The 14,069-nt window shown below is 37.3% G+C and overlaps 1 protein-coding gene across 1 annotated transcript in view; it reads left to right on the top strand.

Moving 5' to 3' along the window:
* The window catches only part of Cep164 (centrosomal protein 164), a 352,132-nt gene that overhangs the window by 233,230 nt on the left and 104,833 nt on the right, over window positions 1-14,069 (top strand). Inside the window, exons 11-12 of the mRNA XM_068229617.1 lie at window positions 6,611-6,905; window positions 9,406-9,633. Of these exons, the coding sequence (XP_068085718.1) occupies window positions 6,611-6,905; window positions 9,406-9,633 (523 nt within the window). The remainder of the gene's footprint in view (window positions 1-6,610; window positions 6,906-9,405; window positions 9,634-14,069) is intronic.

Below are 14,069 nucleotides of genomic sequence, written 5' to 3'. Positions count from 1 at the left end.
TCCTATTTATAGTACACTCGATGGTCAGGCACGCGCACTGAGGGCTGCGCGTCGAAGCTAGCAGAATGATACACAGGCGCGCGTGCAGCTGGCTGACGGAGCGAGATGGGAGCGCCGGACATACAACAGGGGCCATGAATCAAATGGTCGTGACTTCCACATTCCTTCGAAGAATTTCTTTGCTTACTCTCGAAGGCCTTGTTGAAGGCCAATGCAATTTGGTGGAGAACTCGGCTTTGTTAAATAAATATATATGTGGCTTTAATCCAGTTAGCACATTTATTTCTTTATGTTAATACAATGAGCCATGAAAACCTACCTTCATTAATAAGTTACAATTCATTTGAAGTTTTTGCTTACCTCGTACAATGCTTGCGGACCAAGTTGCTCGCAATCCAAGGTTTTACATCATTTTATAGTACAGGAGTGATTTAAATATAACAAATAGTAATTAGCAAAAAAAATTAAAGCTAGAAACACTGACAAACATAAAAACATGCTGCCTTAATATTCTGGGGGAAAGAAATTAAATAAATAAATGCACTATAATTCAATAGGAATATTAAAAATATTCCAGTTGTGTTTTTTAAGATTCAGTGCCGTGTCCCTTCTGTTAGGAACGAGACCAACTGGAAAACAAGGTCCACCATTAGCCATTTCCTGTTAAAGGTCATTTCTGACACTACATGCCAATTTGTGAACTCTTTTAGTCATACCTTAACTGAGCTCGCGGTCTTTCTTTCTCTAGCAGAGACAAAGGAGGAAATCATTAAGATAAGTTCCAGATTTCAAGTTCATTATTAACCATTCAACATGGAGGGCCATACACTGCACGCTGACTACCTAACGCTCTCTGTCACGGAGTGGCATGCATTGCCTGCGCGTAGCAGCTTCTGCTTTGTGCTTATATCTAGCGAACAGTTCATGAACTATTACAAATGTAATATGTCTATGGACAAAGCATCGATCTTTCTTTTGATGTGTATATCTATCGAGTTTTTATCAATTACGTATGATATATCGCGTCTGAAAAAGCAACAAGTTCTGTTGTTGACACCATAGCAGCTAAACTTTTTTTTTTTTTTTTTTGTGATCGTGGATGCGAAAATTAACGATGTTATAGCAAATGGTGATACAGAAAGTTACGTTTTATTAAACGAGGACTAGGATATAGAATCTGAGAGTTAAAGTAGCGATCATGACAGCGATGTTGTTTGTGATACGCAGGGATATATTGTCCATAATGTTATCAATAGTGGGTTTGTTGGGAAGACATGGATAATTACAGAGGGAAAAGAGGGGAAGTCATGAGATTATGGGCCTCAGAATACTGCAAAGAATTGCTTATATCCTATAAAAAAATTTCAGTTGTTTTTTACTGTTGAGTTCGTAAAGATGGTAGTAGAACAAGCATATATTTATGTTCAACATCACTTGCAGTCACACGGTATGCTCTTTCTGTTTCAATCAAGGGTAAATTATTGGGTACCAGGTACTGTGTAAGAAATGTATGTGGCTTTTGTAGTTTATATGTTAATAACCATAGTACAGAAACCTATACTGAGATTGAATTTCTCAAAAAGCTGGGTACTAGCTACTCCTATATTTGGTTCAGCCATATCCCTTGTTCAATTTGAAAACATTGCAAGATTCCTCCACTGCACTAACCTTAGGTAATTCTGGTAACTTAATGCTGTATGCGTGTTTTGCATTAGTAACAAACTGAAGATTTTGGTAAAATTCATTGAACCGTTTGTCAGTTATGCTCGATTAACTAAACGCCTGCATTCATAGCATGATTGGTGCTATACCCGTCCCGCACCACAGGGTAACCAGGTAGGTATTTATTTATTTATCATATGATGAATGTATGAACATATACATATATTCAGGATAAATGTGCATAGTCACAAGTTCGCACAATACTACAATTCTAGGTCTAGTATTTTGACCCAATCAACTGCAATGTAGCAAAGGCTTTTCAGTCTGTTAAACACATAGCAAATACAATGAAAATTAAAACACTAAAAGCATATCTGTAAAACACACACTAACATACAAAGAATGACATGTTTCGTTCTACAAGAACATCCTCAGATTCTATCAAATCACTTAAAATAAGCTTATATATGTACAGTATTGTTTACGTAGCGTAAACTTGTCAATGATAGAGAGATAAGTGATAACATGAAACAGTAATGACAAAAATAAATTATATACAATTATAATATAGTGAAAAACTTGCGTATTTATCTAGACTGCCGAGTCCTGAAATAGTGTTTGGTGACAACAGACTTAACATCGGCAGTCTAGATAAATACGTAAGTTTTTCACTATATTATAATTGTATATAATTTATTTTTGTCATTACTGTTTCATGTTATCACTTATCTCTCTATCATTGACAAGTTTACGCTACGTAAACAATACTGTACATATATAAGCTTATTTTAAGTGATTTGATAGAATCTGAGGATGTTCTTGTAGAACGAAACATGTCATTCTTTGTATGTTAGTGTGTGTTTTACAGATATGCTTTCAGTGTTTTAATTTACATTGTATTTGCTATGTGTTTGACAGACTGAAAAGCCTTTGCTACATTTAACTAAGTCAACACTGGAAAACATGGCTTCATTTTTAACAAACCAATCAACTGCTTCATCCGATGTGCGGTGAATGTCCGTTAGCTTTCCTTTGAAAGCTCGAATTGGGCAGTAAGCAACAATGTGGTGGATTGACTGAGAAGGGGCACCACAATCACAATCTGGAGAGCTAGTCCAACCCCATTTTCACAATAGATAACCACATTTGCCTTATCCAGTTCTTATCCGATTGATGATTCTCCACTGTTGCCTTGGAAGATCAAATCCTTGTACACGTTTAGAAGGATTCTCAACTAGATGTTTGTTGACAACTGAAGACTGATCCCACTGGGCTTTCCATGGACTGTTAACATGAAAAGAGGTTCTTTCAAGATCTATTGCTGTACGCCAGGGTGGTTTCCCTGATTTCAGTCGTTGATGTTCAGTGTTTGTAATATCTTGATGGATGGGTAGTTGGGGGTTCTGCTGAATGTTTTTCTGAACCTTTAGGAGAGCTTCTGATCGTCTTAGGGCTGGAGGTGGAATGTTGCTCAGAACAATCAGGTAGTGAAAGTCCTCCCACGCTGAAAGGTTAAACAGAAATAAACATATCTAAATATTTGAGTATAATTTGATAGAATCTGATGATGTTCTTTCAAGAACAAAACATTTCCTTCTTTGTTTAATAGTGTGTGTTTTTATTCCTTGTTTAATAGTGTGTTTTTTAATTCTTTGTTTAATAGTGTGCATTTTTATTCTTTGTTGAATAGTGTGTATTTTTATTCCTTGTTTAATAGTGTGTATTTTTATTCTTTGTTTAATAGTGTGTATTTTTATTCTTTGTTTGATAGTGTGTATTTTTATTCCTTGTTTAATAGTGTGTATTTTTATTCCTTGTTTAATAGTGTGTATTTTTACAGGTATGTCAGAATGTAATATTTATATTTAACTTGTATGTTCGACATACTGAAAAGCTTTTAAAACTGAGTCGACACTGGAAAGTATGGCTTTCTTATAAACAAAGTCTGTCTTTTTGTTCCGTAAACAAGGTATTTCATACAACAATAACATGTTTGGATAAACCAGAATTGAAACAAACTACTTGTAGTTCTTCTACAGTTTTTCCCACACCGTTGAGGTCCCGGGTACGAACGGCGTTGCACATGTGGATGTGGCCCTGTTTTACAGCTGGATGCCCTTCCTGACCCCAATCATCTGTGGAGTAATGTAATCACTGTTTTGTGTTTCTGTGGTGGTTGGTAGTGCGGTGCATCTGTACCTATTGTTTCGGAAGTCTCGAATCTTGCATTCTCATTACGTGTCCAAAGAATCCCATTCTCCTCTTATGCATAGTGTCATTAATGGGTTCCGACTCTTTGTACATGACTTCATTATGCACTACAATTTATAAATGCCATTGTAATGGTCCGTATTGACTCTAATTCAACTATGATTCCGAGATAGTTTGCACCTTTCAATACTTAATTTCTTATAACTAATATATAGCATATGTGTCTTTTTAGTACATGTGTTGTCTCTTATGCAAGACATCCTCAGTTAATAATACATTTTAAAAATTGAGAAAGATTAAAAAATATGTTGCAATACTGTAAAAAAATTGGAAAAATGGAACATTAATATAATATGTCTGTTGTATTTGAAATGTATTGTTCTCCTTCTAGATATTGACATGCTTATTAATTGTCCTTGGCACTGTTAAGTGATGTAGTGGAGTGTTGCTGTTTGTTTTCATTTCTAATGGAGCAGTCTGTTACTGTTTGGCAGAGGAAACTACTTGAAGTCAGGTACGATACATTGTGTTACCTGTGTGTTTGTGTTGCCTTCAGCATTAGAATTCGTCTCAGGTAGAGCCCCATTCTCACAGACACACAGATCACTTCTACCACGTCAACTCAAAAGACCTGCACCAGGCCTCTCCAGAAGCCACACACCACTATTATTATTGTTGTTGTTGTAATTTTTTTTATTTTTTCTACTTAGGACCATGGGGCTTGTTTTGACTCTTTAACACAGGTCTTCTCTTTCTTCTTTGCCCAGAAAGCTTTCATTTTCTGCCTGTATGCCAGCTTGCTCTCCTTTGCCCGCTTTGGTCTAGTGGTCCCTGCGCTCTTCTTGCTGCTGAGGGACACTGGGAAGATACCCTGCATAGTAATCCGTCAGAACTGGGATCAGTCCTGTATGGTGATTAGTGGAATTTCTAATTCTTCTAGATCCAAATTTACTGTGGTAATCCATTTGTTCTTGGAGGCTTTCTCTTTACCTGTTGTACCGAAGATCTTGCTTGCGAGCCTGCAGGGGTGTGTGCAGGTCAAATGGCCGTAGAAGACCACTCACCTTTTCCTCATGGATGATCATTGTTGTGTCTGATCCTGCAAGTGCCATGCTCTTCTCTTATGGGGCCCAATATCCTCCTTAAGATTTTCCGTTCCTTGAGCTCTAATTTCCTGACTGGGCCCTTCCTGGCCGTCAAGAGACATACAGAGGTGTTGAGCACAGAGTATCTTACTAATGAGTTGTTTAAGATTTTTGGGAAGGAATTTTGATGTGTAAATGCTCTTGCAGGAGTGGTGGTTGTTATGATTTTATATATATATAATTCGCTGGGGCCATCAAGGACCATGTTAAGTCTTGTTGCATTTGACACTGAACTTGGCCTTCTTTAGAGCCCAAATTTCCCTCATTCTTTGTGAGTGGGCCTGCTTACACTCCCCTGTCCAAGGGGCACCATGTCTTCTCTTCAGTTGCTCATCTCGGTTTAGCCCGCTGGTCAATATTTTCTTGCGGAAGCGATCTCTGTTAAGGGCGTCTTCAACTGAGATATGTAGCATTTGCAGGTCTTCTTTGGTATTTCTAAACCAGGGAATTGTGGTTTTGGGATTTGAATAAACAAGTGAAAGTTCTCTTTAGTTAACTTTCTTCCGTCCATTCTTTTCAGATGACTGTAAAATCGTGCCCGTCTTTTCCTGATTGGGTCGGTAATTTTCTCTATTTTGCTGTAGACTTCCTTGTTGGATCTCTTTTGATGGATTCTATTTCTGTACTTATTATTATTATTATTATTATTATTATTATTATTATTATTGTTATTATTATTATTATTATTATTTCCGACTCGTTGGCTGAATGGTCAGCGTACTGGCCTTCGGTTCAGAGGGTGCCGGGTTCGATTCCCGGCCGGGTCGGGGATTTTAACCTTCATTGATTAATTCCAATGGCCTGGGGGCTGGGTGTTTGTGCTGTCCCCAACATCCCTGCAACTCACACACCACACATAACACGATCCTCCACCACAATAACATGCAGCTACCTACACATGGCAGATGCCGCACACCCTCATCGGAGGGTCTGCCTTATACAAGGGCTGCACTCATCTAGAAATAGCCACACGAAATTGTTTTTTATTATTATTATTATTATTATTATTATTATTATTATTATTATTATTATTATTATTATTATTATTATTTCCGATGAGGCCTGCTAAGGACCACGTGCCAATTTCAATTCACTTCTTCATACTTTGTTGTTTTCTCTTCCGTTCCTTCCAATATTCTTTCATCTTTTCACTATGCTGTTTCCTTCTGTGCTCGGACCACTTCGCACCAGGTTTCTTGTTCAATCTTCCTTGGAATCCTTCCATACTTACTACCCTCTTTCTAAAAATCTCTCTGTCCATAATTTCTTCTTCTCTTATATTATTTCTTTCTAAATCTTTCTTCTTGAATCCAACTACTGTAGTTGTTACAGTTTGGTCCCAAAGGTACTTGAAAATCCTTTTTGTTAATCTGGAATCATCATCATCAGATATTGCTAAGACTTTGCATATATAGATTATTGTCATAGTTTGGTTATTTTTTGAACAGTCTTCATATCATTGCTGGCACTTGACAGAACAATGATATATCGTTGTCCAGCGCCTTGAACTTTAAGGTAAATTTGTATTATTGATATATGGAAATGCATCAGTCTGTATAGGATTTTGAGCATTCTGAAATATTTCCTTGCAGGGACAGTATGGAGAAATTGTTGAGCGAACTGGGGGACACACTGGCAGCAGAACGTGAGGCTCGCTCCGAAGCCCAGCGTGCGGAGTTCGCCTCGCTACTTGCAGCGGAGAAGGAGAAACTAGAGTCTGAAACGAAGAAACAGATTGAAGTCTTCCGTCAGGAGTTAGCAGCCAAAAATCGGGAGCAGTTAGAAGCAGCTAGAGCAGAATTGGAGGCGGAAGGAGAGGCACAAAGACTGAAACTCCGCGAGGAAATGGGGGCTCGTCAGGCAGAGCTATTAGAGAAACATCAGCAGGTAAGTGAAAGTAGCATAATGTAATAATGTTCCAAACATACCCTCTGTCTATAGTTTGGCACAACTTAACAGAGTGGTTATTATAATGAAAATTTCCTAGAAACGAGGCCATTTTGAGATTTTAACACTTCTATTCCCTTGACAGTATTTAGCCTATTTTCTGAAATAAAAATAAAATAAGAAAATGCGACATGCTTAATATATCCTCCTCCTTAGTTTGACAGTTGGTGCTATTTTTGGCCATTTTAGATATTTAAGAATGGCAGGCGAGCTGTTGTGTGCTTGAAAGGGTAAAACTCATTTCCATTGGAGGTATATCTGGAAAGAGATCCTTCACCGGGAAGTTGGTCATGTGGTTAGCATCACACAGCTGTGAGCTTGTATTCAGGGGATAGTGGGTTCAAACCCCACTGTTGGCAGCCCGAAATATTGTGTTCCATGGTTTCCCATATTCACACAAGACACTATGGCATGAAGCAAATTGTAAACAAAAAATCCTCCTCCTCTTCAAAGCTCAGTGGTTCTTCGTTTCAGTATCCAGGTCCTCAGATTATTATTTTTAACAAGGAGATCCTTCTCCCAACATTTCTCTTTCCTAGCCCCTTCATCCTGTTCTGTTACTGTTCTGAAAAAAATGACTAAGGTTTAGGAGCTCCCTTGTTTTCACAGTGGACGGTACTCTCGTGCCTTTCCACATCTCAACATTTCCTATAATTCTTATTATGCCTCTGTCACTGTCTATATTTTAGCACCATAAAAAGGAATGGATAACAGCAAAAAGTCTCACCTTAGTGTTTGTTGTTATCTCACTGCTTTTGAAGTGGTTTGATATTGAAGGTAGCCCTGGTTTTCTCATTGTGAGATCTTACCTCTTTAGAAATCATGTCAGTGTTTTTTGTCCTATTTTATGTACTTATTAATGTTTCTACAACCGACTTAAGTATGATATACAGCGAAACCTCATTAGTACATTCCTCATTAATACGTTTTCCCGCTTAGCACATTGTAAATTTGAAGTCCCGATGGCCATCTTATTAAATCTGTATAAAAATCACTCACTTAACACGTCACGATTTTTCGCCTTTACCGCTTAGTATGATCAAATATTCTCCAGACCTGAAAATGTTCTTTGTCATCCCTTGTATACGGAATGTAATTTCCAATATAGAGATAAGAGCCCTCACCACGGGTCGATCGGAGAAAGTTGCGTGATAAGAGGAAATGACCTTGAATTCTCAAACACAGAGTATATTGCACCTTGGTGCTAGTTTCGATGCTAATATCGAATAAATAAATGTTGTAATTTAATCCTAACAACAAATTGTCTTGTATTGAATAAGGTGGACCTAATAAGTTCCTATCAAAACTTTATTATTCTCCATTCATTACAGACTCAAGATGAAATTTTTTAACTCTAAAATCAGAAGTTAGAAATGTATTTATTCAAAATCATTCTTTCCAACTTCGGAAACTTTCCTTCGCCCACTCGTTTTCTTGTTCCGTTTCTACACATTTTCAATTTTGTCTTGGTTGCCCACAATAGTGTTCAGATTAGAAGGTGCTAGTTTTAACTTTTGCGCCAACTCTATGCGCTATCTACTTCTTGAAATATTTTAATTTTTTCTTCATTAGAGAGTGGTTTCACGACCCTTTTCTTATCCATAGCTAGACTATCACAAGACAGATACCGTATATACCACGCTACCGAACTTCTCACGATTATCCTATTAGTCCTCAAGTAGGCTGTCACGCAATAAATAATCACTTCGCTTCTTTTTACTACTCATCACAATAAATTAAAGTTAAAGCAGTGTACCATTCATACAAAAATACAAACTGCTAGTTGACAGTTGGCACATTTATTCACCGGCGAATCTGTCCAAACCAATGCCGAATACTGCCAAAGTTTCATGTTCAAGATGACGGCTGAAGGCGCTTAATCGCGAATGGCGAGTATAACCTCGCGAGAAATTCATGCTCGAACAAAGTGACCAGAAAAGAGTGTTTAATTACCCCCTGGTCAGAAACTTAAGGTTTCAACTAACAATTTATTATACAGTTGTTTCGGGAAGAAATTGATCTGCTATAATATGCAGGTACTGTAGCTACTTCTTTGAAGTGAAGGTCAAAAGAATGTTGTGTCTGTTTTTCAGAGTTTTTCACATCTTTTAATAGTCTCTTGTTACTTTAACAGGTTCCAGTAGAGAATTATTGATATTTGTTCTCGCACTTTTTAGTGCTCTCCTTTATCTCCTGAAACACTATTACACACACAATATAAAAATGTACTAATGTGTAAATTGATATCATCTGCCTGTTAGTTTTTAATGGGATATTCTATAGTACGTTTTCCCGCTTAACACTATTTTTTTCGTCATTCCGTGCAGAAACGTACTAAGGATGTTTCACTGTACATTAGTGCTGTTTGCTCATTCTTGATTAATAGCATCGTGAAATTTTGTTAAATATTTATAAATTGGTGGATTTTTTTCCCCTTTAGGATCTGGAGGAAGCTGAAGCCACACTGAAAGAGAACTTGGCTTCCAAGATTGCAGAACGTATGTCAGAATTGGAAGCAGCGGCCTTGGACAAGGTGATGCGCCAGTTGGAGATTGAGTTGGAAGCTAAACGCCACGAACTGTTGGAGGAGCATCGAGTGTCTCTGCAGGTGTTGCAGGAGCAGCATGCCCACGCGAGAGACAAGATCCGCAAGGAATACAAGGAGGAAGTGAGTAGCGATCTAATAGACAGTTTAGATTCTCCAAGTGTAATCATATCACTATGAAAAATATCAGTTTAATAAAGCTAAAGAAACAAGTTCTTTGGTCACATTGCAAGGTGACTTGGAGAAAACCTAGAGTAGTTGACCATGGAAAGGAATGCTAAGAGCATTAGACCATGGGGAAGGACTGCCACCTGATGGACGGGTCATAAGACTATCATCGGTATATTTTTCCAGTGTGCACTGAGGAAAACTGAAAACAGTCCATTGTCGCACTAATAATAAAACATACACTTACCAGTGACAATAACTTCACGTGGTTGCATGCAATGGCACATCAAGGGAAAAAGCCAAAATGTCAGGATGAAAATAAGATAATACACCTCATATCTGCATAAAAGGTTGTGGCGAGAACGCTTGTAGCGCCGATACATCGGCTCTGTCCTATTTAGGGATTTTGGTCATTTATGTGGCTGTTAAATGGTAACAGTTGATCGTACCAGTAACTTATAGCATTGAATTTGCATTTTTCTCAACAGAAAGATCCACCAGCCCTACGAAATATTTTTATTTCCGACAAACGAACGCTGTTCACCATGAATATTTATGTTTTTGGTTGGCTTATGAATACAACAATTTGATCTTTCTATCAGTTTAGTTTCGAGTTTATTTTGTTTCTTTGGTATATCGTGTGTTTGCTGTACTTCCCAAACCATAATTATACATCTCATTACTCCTTTGCTGCATGTGCTTGCATCATTTTTTTCTCGTAATGGCTGGGCCATGTTGAAGGGTGAATGATTCTGATATCCTTCAATTTTCAGATGCTTTAGAGAGTAATAGTGACTCTTTTGTTGAAAGTGATTTCCATTATGTGGGAAGTGACAATTTTACTCCTGAAGATTTCCGCAGTCACAGTCGCTCACCGTGCATTGGACTGTGCAAAACCTGACATCGATTTTGTGTACAATGAATAACTTTGTGTCATACTTCATCAGTGAATTGCAGCACAAAAATTATATTGATGTCAAATTATTCAGAATTAAATATTCTTTCTTTATGGTTTAAGAGTCCTCAACATCATCACTGTACAGTTTGTTTCCCGGGTACTGTTAATGAGCGTCTTCCACTTCTTCCTGTCCATATACAACTTGTCATGGAGAACATCATCCACTGTCCATCCTATGGTAACTAGATCAAACTTGATCATGTCCATCCATCAGGTTTTAGGTCTTCTGTAGATCCTTTCCCCTCCACTTGTTTTTCCAAATTTATTCTAGCTGTTCTTGTAGGCTCCATCCTCATCACATGCCCGTACCACCGTAGTCTGGATGTGCCGATTCGGTCTAATAGGGATTTCTTTATTCCGGCTTCTTTCCTCACCTCCTCATTTCTTAACTTGTCCATCTTGGTCTTCTGGATGGTGGATCTAAGAAAGTTCATCTCTGATGTTTGCAGTCTTGATGAATCTCTTTTTGTGAGGGTGCACGCTTCAATACCATAGGTCAATATTGGTTTGAAATAGCTGTTAAACATCATCAGTTTGGCCGGTTTTGGAATTGTCATCCCATAAAAGTATTGTTAGTTGTTGGTAGAATTATGATCGCTTTTTGCACTCTCTTTGTAATTTCTTTTCTGACCAAATTATCACTGGAGATTACACTTCCAAGGTAAGGAAAACTATCCACACACTCTAACTGGTGGTTTCCTAGTTTTACACTTGCTGGATGCCGTTCTCTGTTGACTGCCATCACCACTGGCTTGGTCTCTCTGATGTTGAGATTATATTCCTGGAACTGGGATTTCCATACGTTGAGTCTGGTCTGTACTTCCTCTTCTGTTTCACCCCAAATCATATCATATCATCAACAAAAGCCACTGCATTCAGTTCACCTAACTTTTCCTTGATGTTCTTTATTATATTGTCCATAACAGTGATGAACAGTAGTGGGGACAGTGTACTTCCTTGCTGAACTCCACTCTTAGTCTCAAACCATGATGATTGACCTTCACTAATTAGTACACAGCTAGTACAGTCTTTATACAACATCTGAATTTTCCTTACTAATACTTCGGGCACATTTCTTTTCCTCAGGCACTCCCAGATCTTTTCTCTTATAACACTATCATAGGCCTTTTCTATATCCAGGAATACAATGACCAGGTTCTTGCCTTTCTCCCAATACTTTTCCATTAGCATGCGGGTGCTAAAAATTAGATCCATTTTTGATCTGTTACTTCTGAATCCATATTGCTCCTCCTCTAACTGTGGTTCATTGATGGTTCTCAAATCTTCTTTCTGTGATCTTCACCCTTGTTCCAATCTGCAGACATTTTGTTGTCTGTCCACATGGCATTTAGTACTCTGTGCAGCCATTGTATACCCTGGATGCCTACTGCCTTTATCATGTCTGCATTCACTTCATCTGCACCTGAAGATTTTCCTTTAGGCATAGATTTTAATGCTGGCTCAGTTTCTCTCCAGGTGATGGGAGGTTCCTCATTGTAGGCTTGGATTTCCGGTTCTGTATTTTGTTCTTGAACTGGTCTATTCAGTAGGTGGTCGAAATGGTTCTTCAGGACTTCTCCCATGTTACTTTCTTTCCTAACCAGATTTCCATTTTCATCTTCAAGTGCCTTTATGATGATATTCATTGGTTTCCTTTACCTCTGATAACACTTTACAGTAGTTTCTTATTGCCTCTGCTGTCTTTCTCTAGTTTCTGAGTAAATATGTTCTATGCCTTGGTCTTTTCTTCTGTAATTGTTCTTTTAATGTTCAGTTTCTTGTTTCGGTATAATTGTTCAAGGTTTCTGCTCTTTGCCTTGTTTCTAGTAAGATCTGGTTTATTTTTCTCCCGATCCCTTTCTTTCCGCAAGAGATTTCTTTCCCTGATTGCTGCTCTCACTCTTTCATTCCAACTAGGTGTTTCCTTCTCCCTTGTTTTCATACTTGTCTTTCCACAAACTTCAGTTGCTTCCTTAACCAATGTGTCCCTTAGTCTGGTACATTCTGCCTCTCTCTTTTTCCTTTCATCTCTTGGTAACAGAGTTTTCATCCGGTGCTGATACTCAGTTCTCTTATGTGTTTTCTGGAGTTCCCATATTTCAGTTTTTGGCATTTTCCTGTTCTGTATTTTTGGCACATCGAAGTTTCTCAGCTCCGCTACTAATAGACGGTGGTCACTGTCAAGACTCTCGCTGGGTGTTACTCTGACATCTGTTACCATTCTGCTCCTTTCTTTATCTGAGATGACATATTCAATTACAGTCTTTCGTAGTCCATCCCAGCAGCTCTGTCTCTTCTTGAACCAACTATTTTTCACCACCACCAACTCTTTAAGAATAAAGAAAAACTATATAATATCTGATATTAATGTCATTGAAAACCACTTTTTATTTTTCAGAAAACGTTTTCAAAGTTTAGGATTTTTTTCCTGCTTTACCAATGGGAATACTTTCAAGGTATATTAATTTCTGAAATGCTCACAGTTTCCTATATTAGAGTGATTTATTGACTTTAATATGTATTAAATTGGTTACGTGTTAATTTTTTGTAATTTGGTTGCAAAATCACAAAAATTAGTCCGAGCTGCTTCGAGCAAACCTCTGATTATAGGCTGAATGCAAGAGAGTTAAGATTGGAAGAATAAAATCATAAATTTTATAACAATAAAATATTTGAGGTACGTCAGAATTTATATTATAATTCATAATATTTTAGTTTTGGAAAATAAGAGAGATTAACATTCAAATGATTGGAGATTTATTCTTTAGTTGTGTGAAATGAAAGAAATTAACCTTCAAATAATTGAAGTTCTCAAAAGAAGGAAAATAAATTAATTCCTTGAAAATTTCCACATTATTCCTCATTCTTGATATGGGGAAGTGAAGGGAAGTAAATGATGACCATAACTCAAAGGAAACAAACAGCAGTTAATTGCAAGGTATCAGCATGATAGAAATAGAGCAAATGATATTAACATCATTCGAATACCAGAACTCCTAAAACCGTAAAAGTAGTTAGTGGGATGTAAAGGCAATAACATCATTAACAAAATACCAGAAGAAGATGATTTAATTAATTGATAAAGTAATTTTTAAGATCCAAGAAAACATGGAGAAGGAAAATGATATTCAGTAAGACACACCCATACAAACCAGTCAACCCCACATTAATGACAGAATCCATCCATCGTTAAAAAAAAATAATTGCAAAAACTCTCTCTCCCAAAATATAAAAGATATAAGTTAACAAAGGTAAGAAACAATCAGAAATTAAATTTCTACATTAAATAACCCACATGAAGGTTAAGAATTATTTTGAGGATTCAGTTACATGAGTACTAATTTAAAATAATTCATGATTAGAACTTTAGGCCCAGCCTTACTTGTAAATAATATTCATATGAATCAATTTTGAAGGAAGCCAATTGATACAA

This window comes from Anabrus simplex, chromosome 11 (assembly GCF_040414725.1).
Source record: "Anabrus simplex isolate iqAnaSimp1 chromosome 11, ASM4041472v1, whole genome shotgun sequence".
Lineage (NCBI taxonomy): Eukaryota > Metazoa > Arthropoda > Insecta > Orthoptera > Tettigoniidae > Anabrus > Anabrus simplex.
This window is presented reverse-complemented; position numbering and strand designations above follow the sequence as displayed.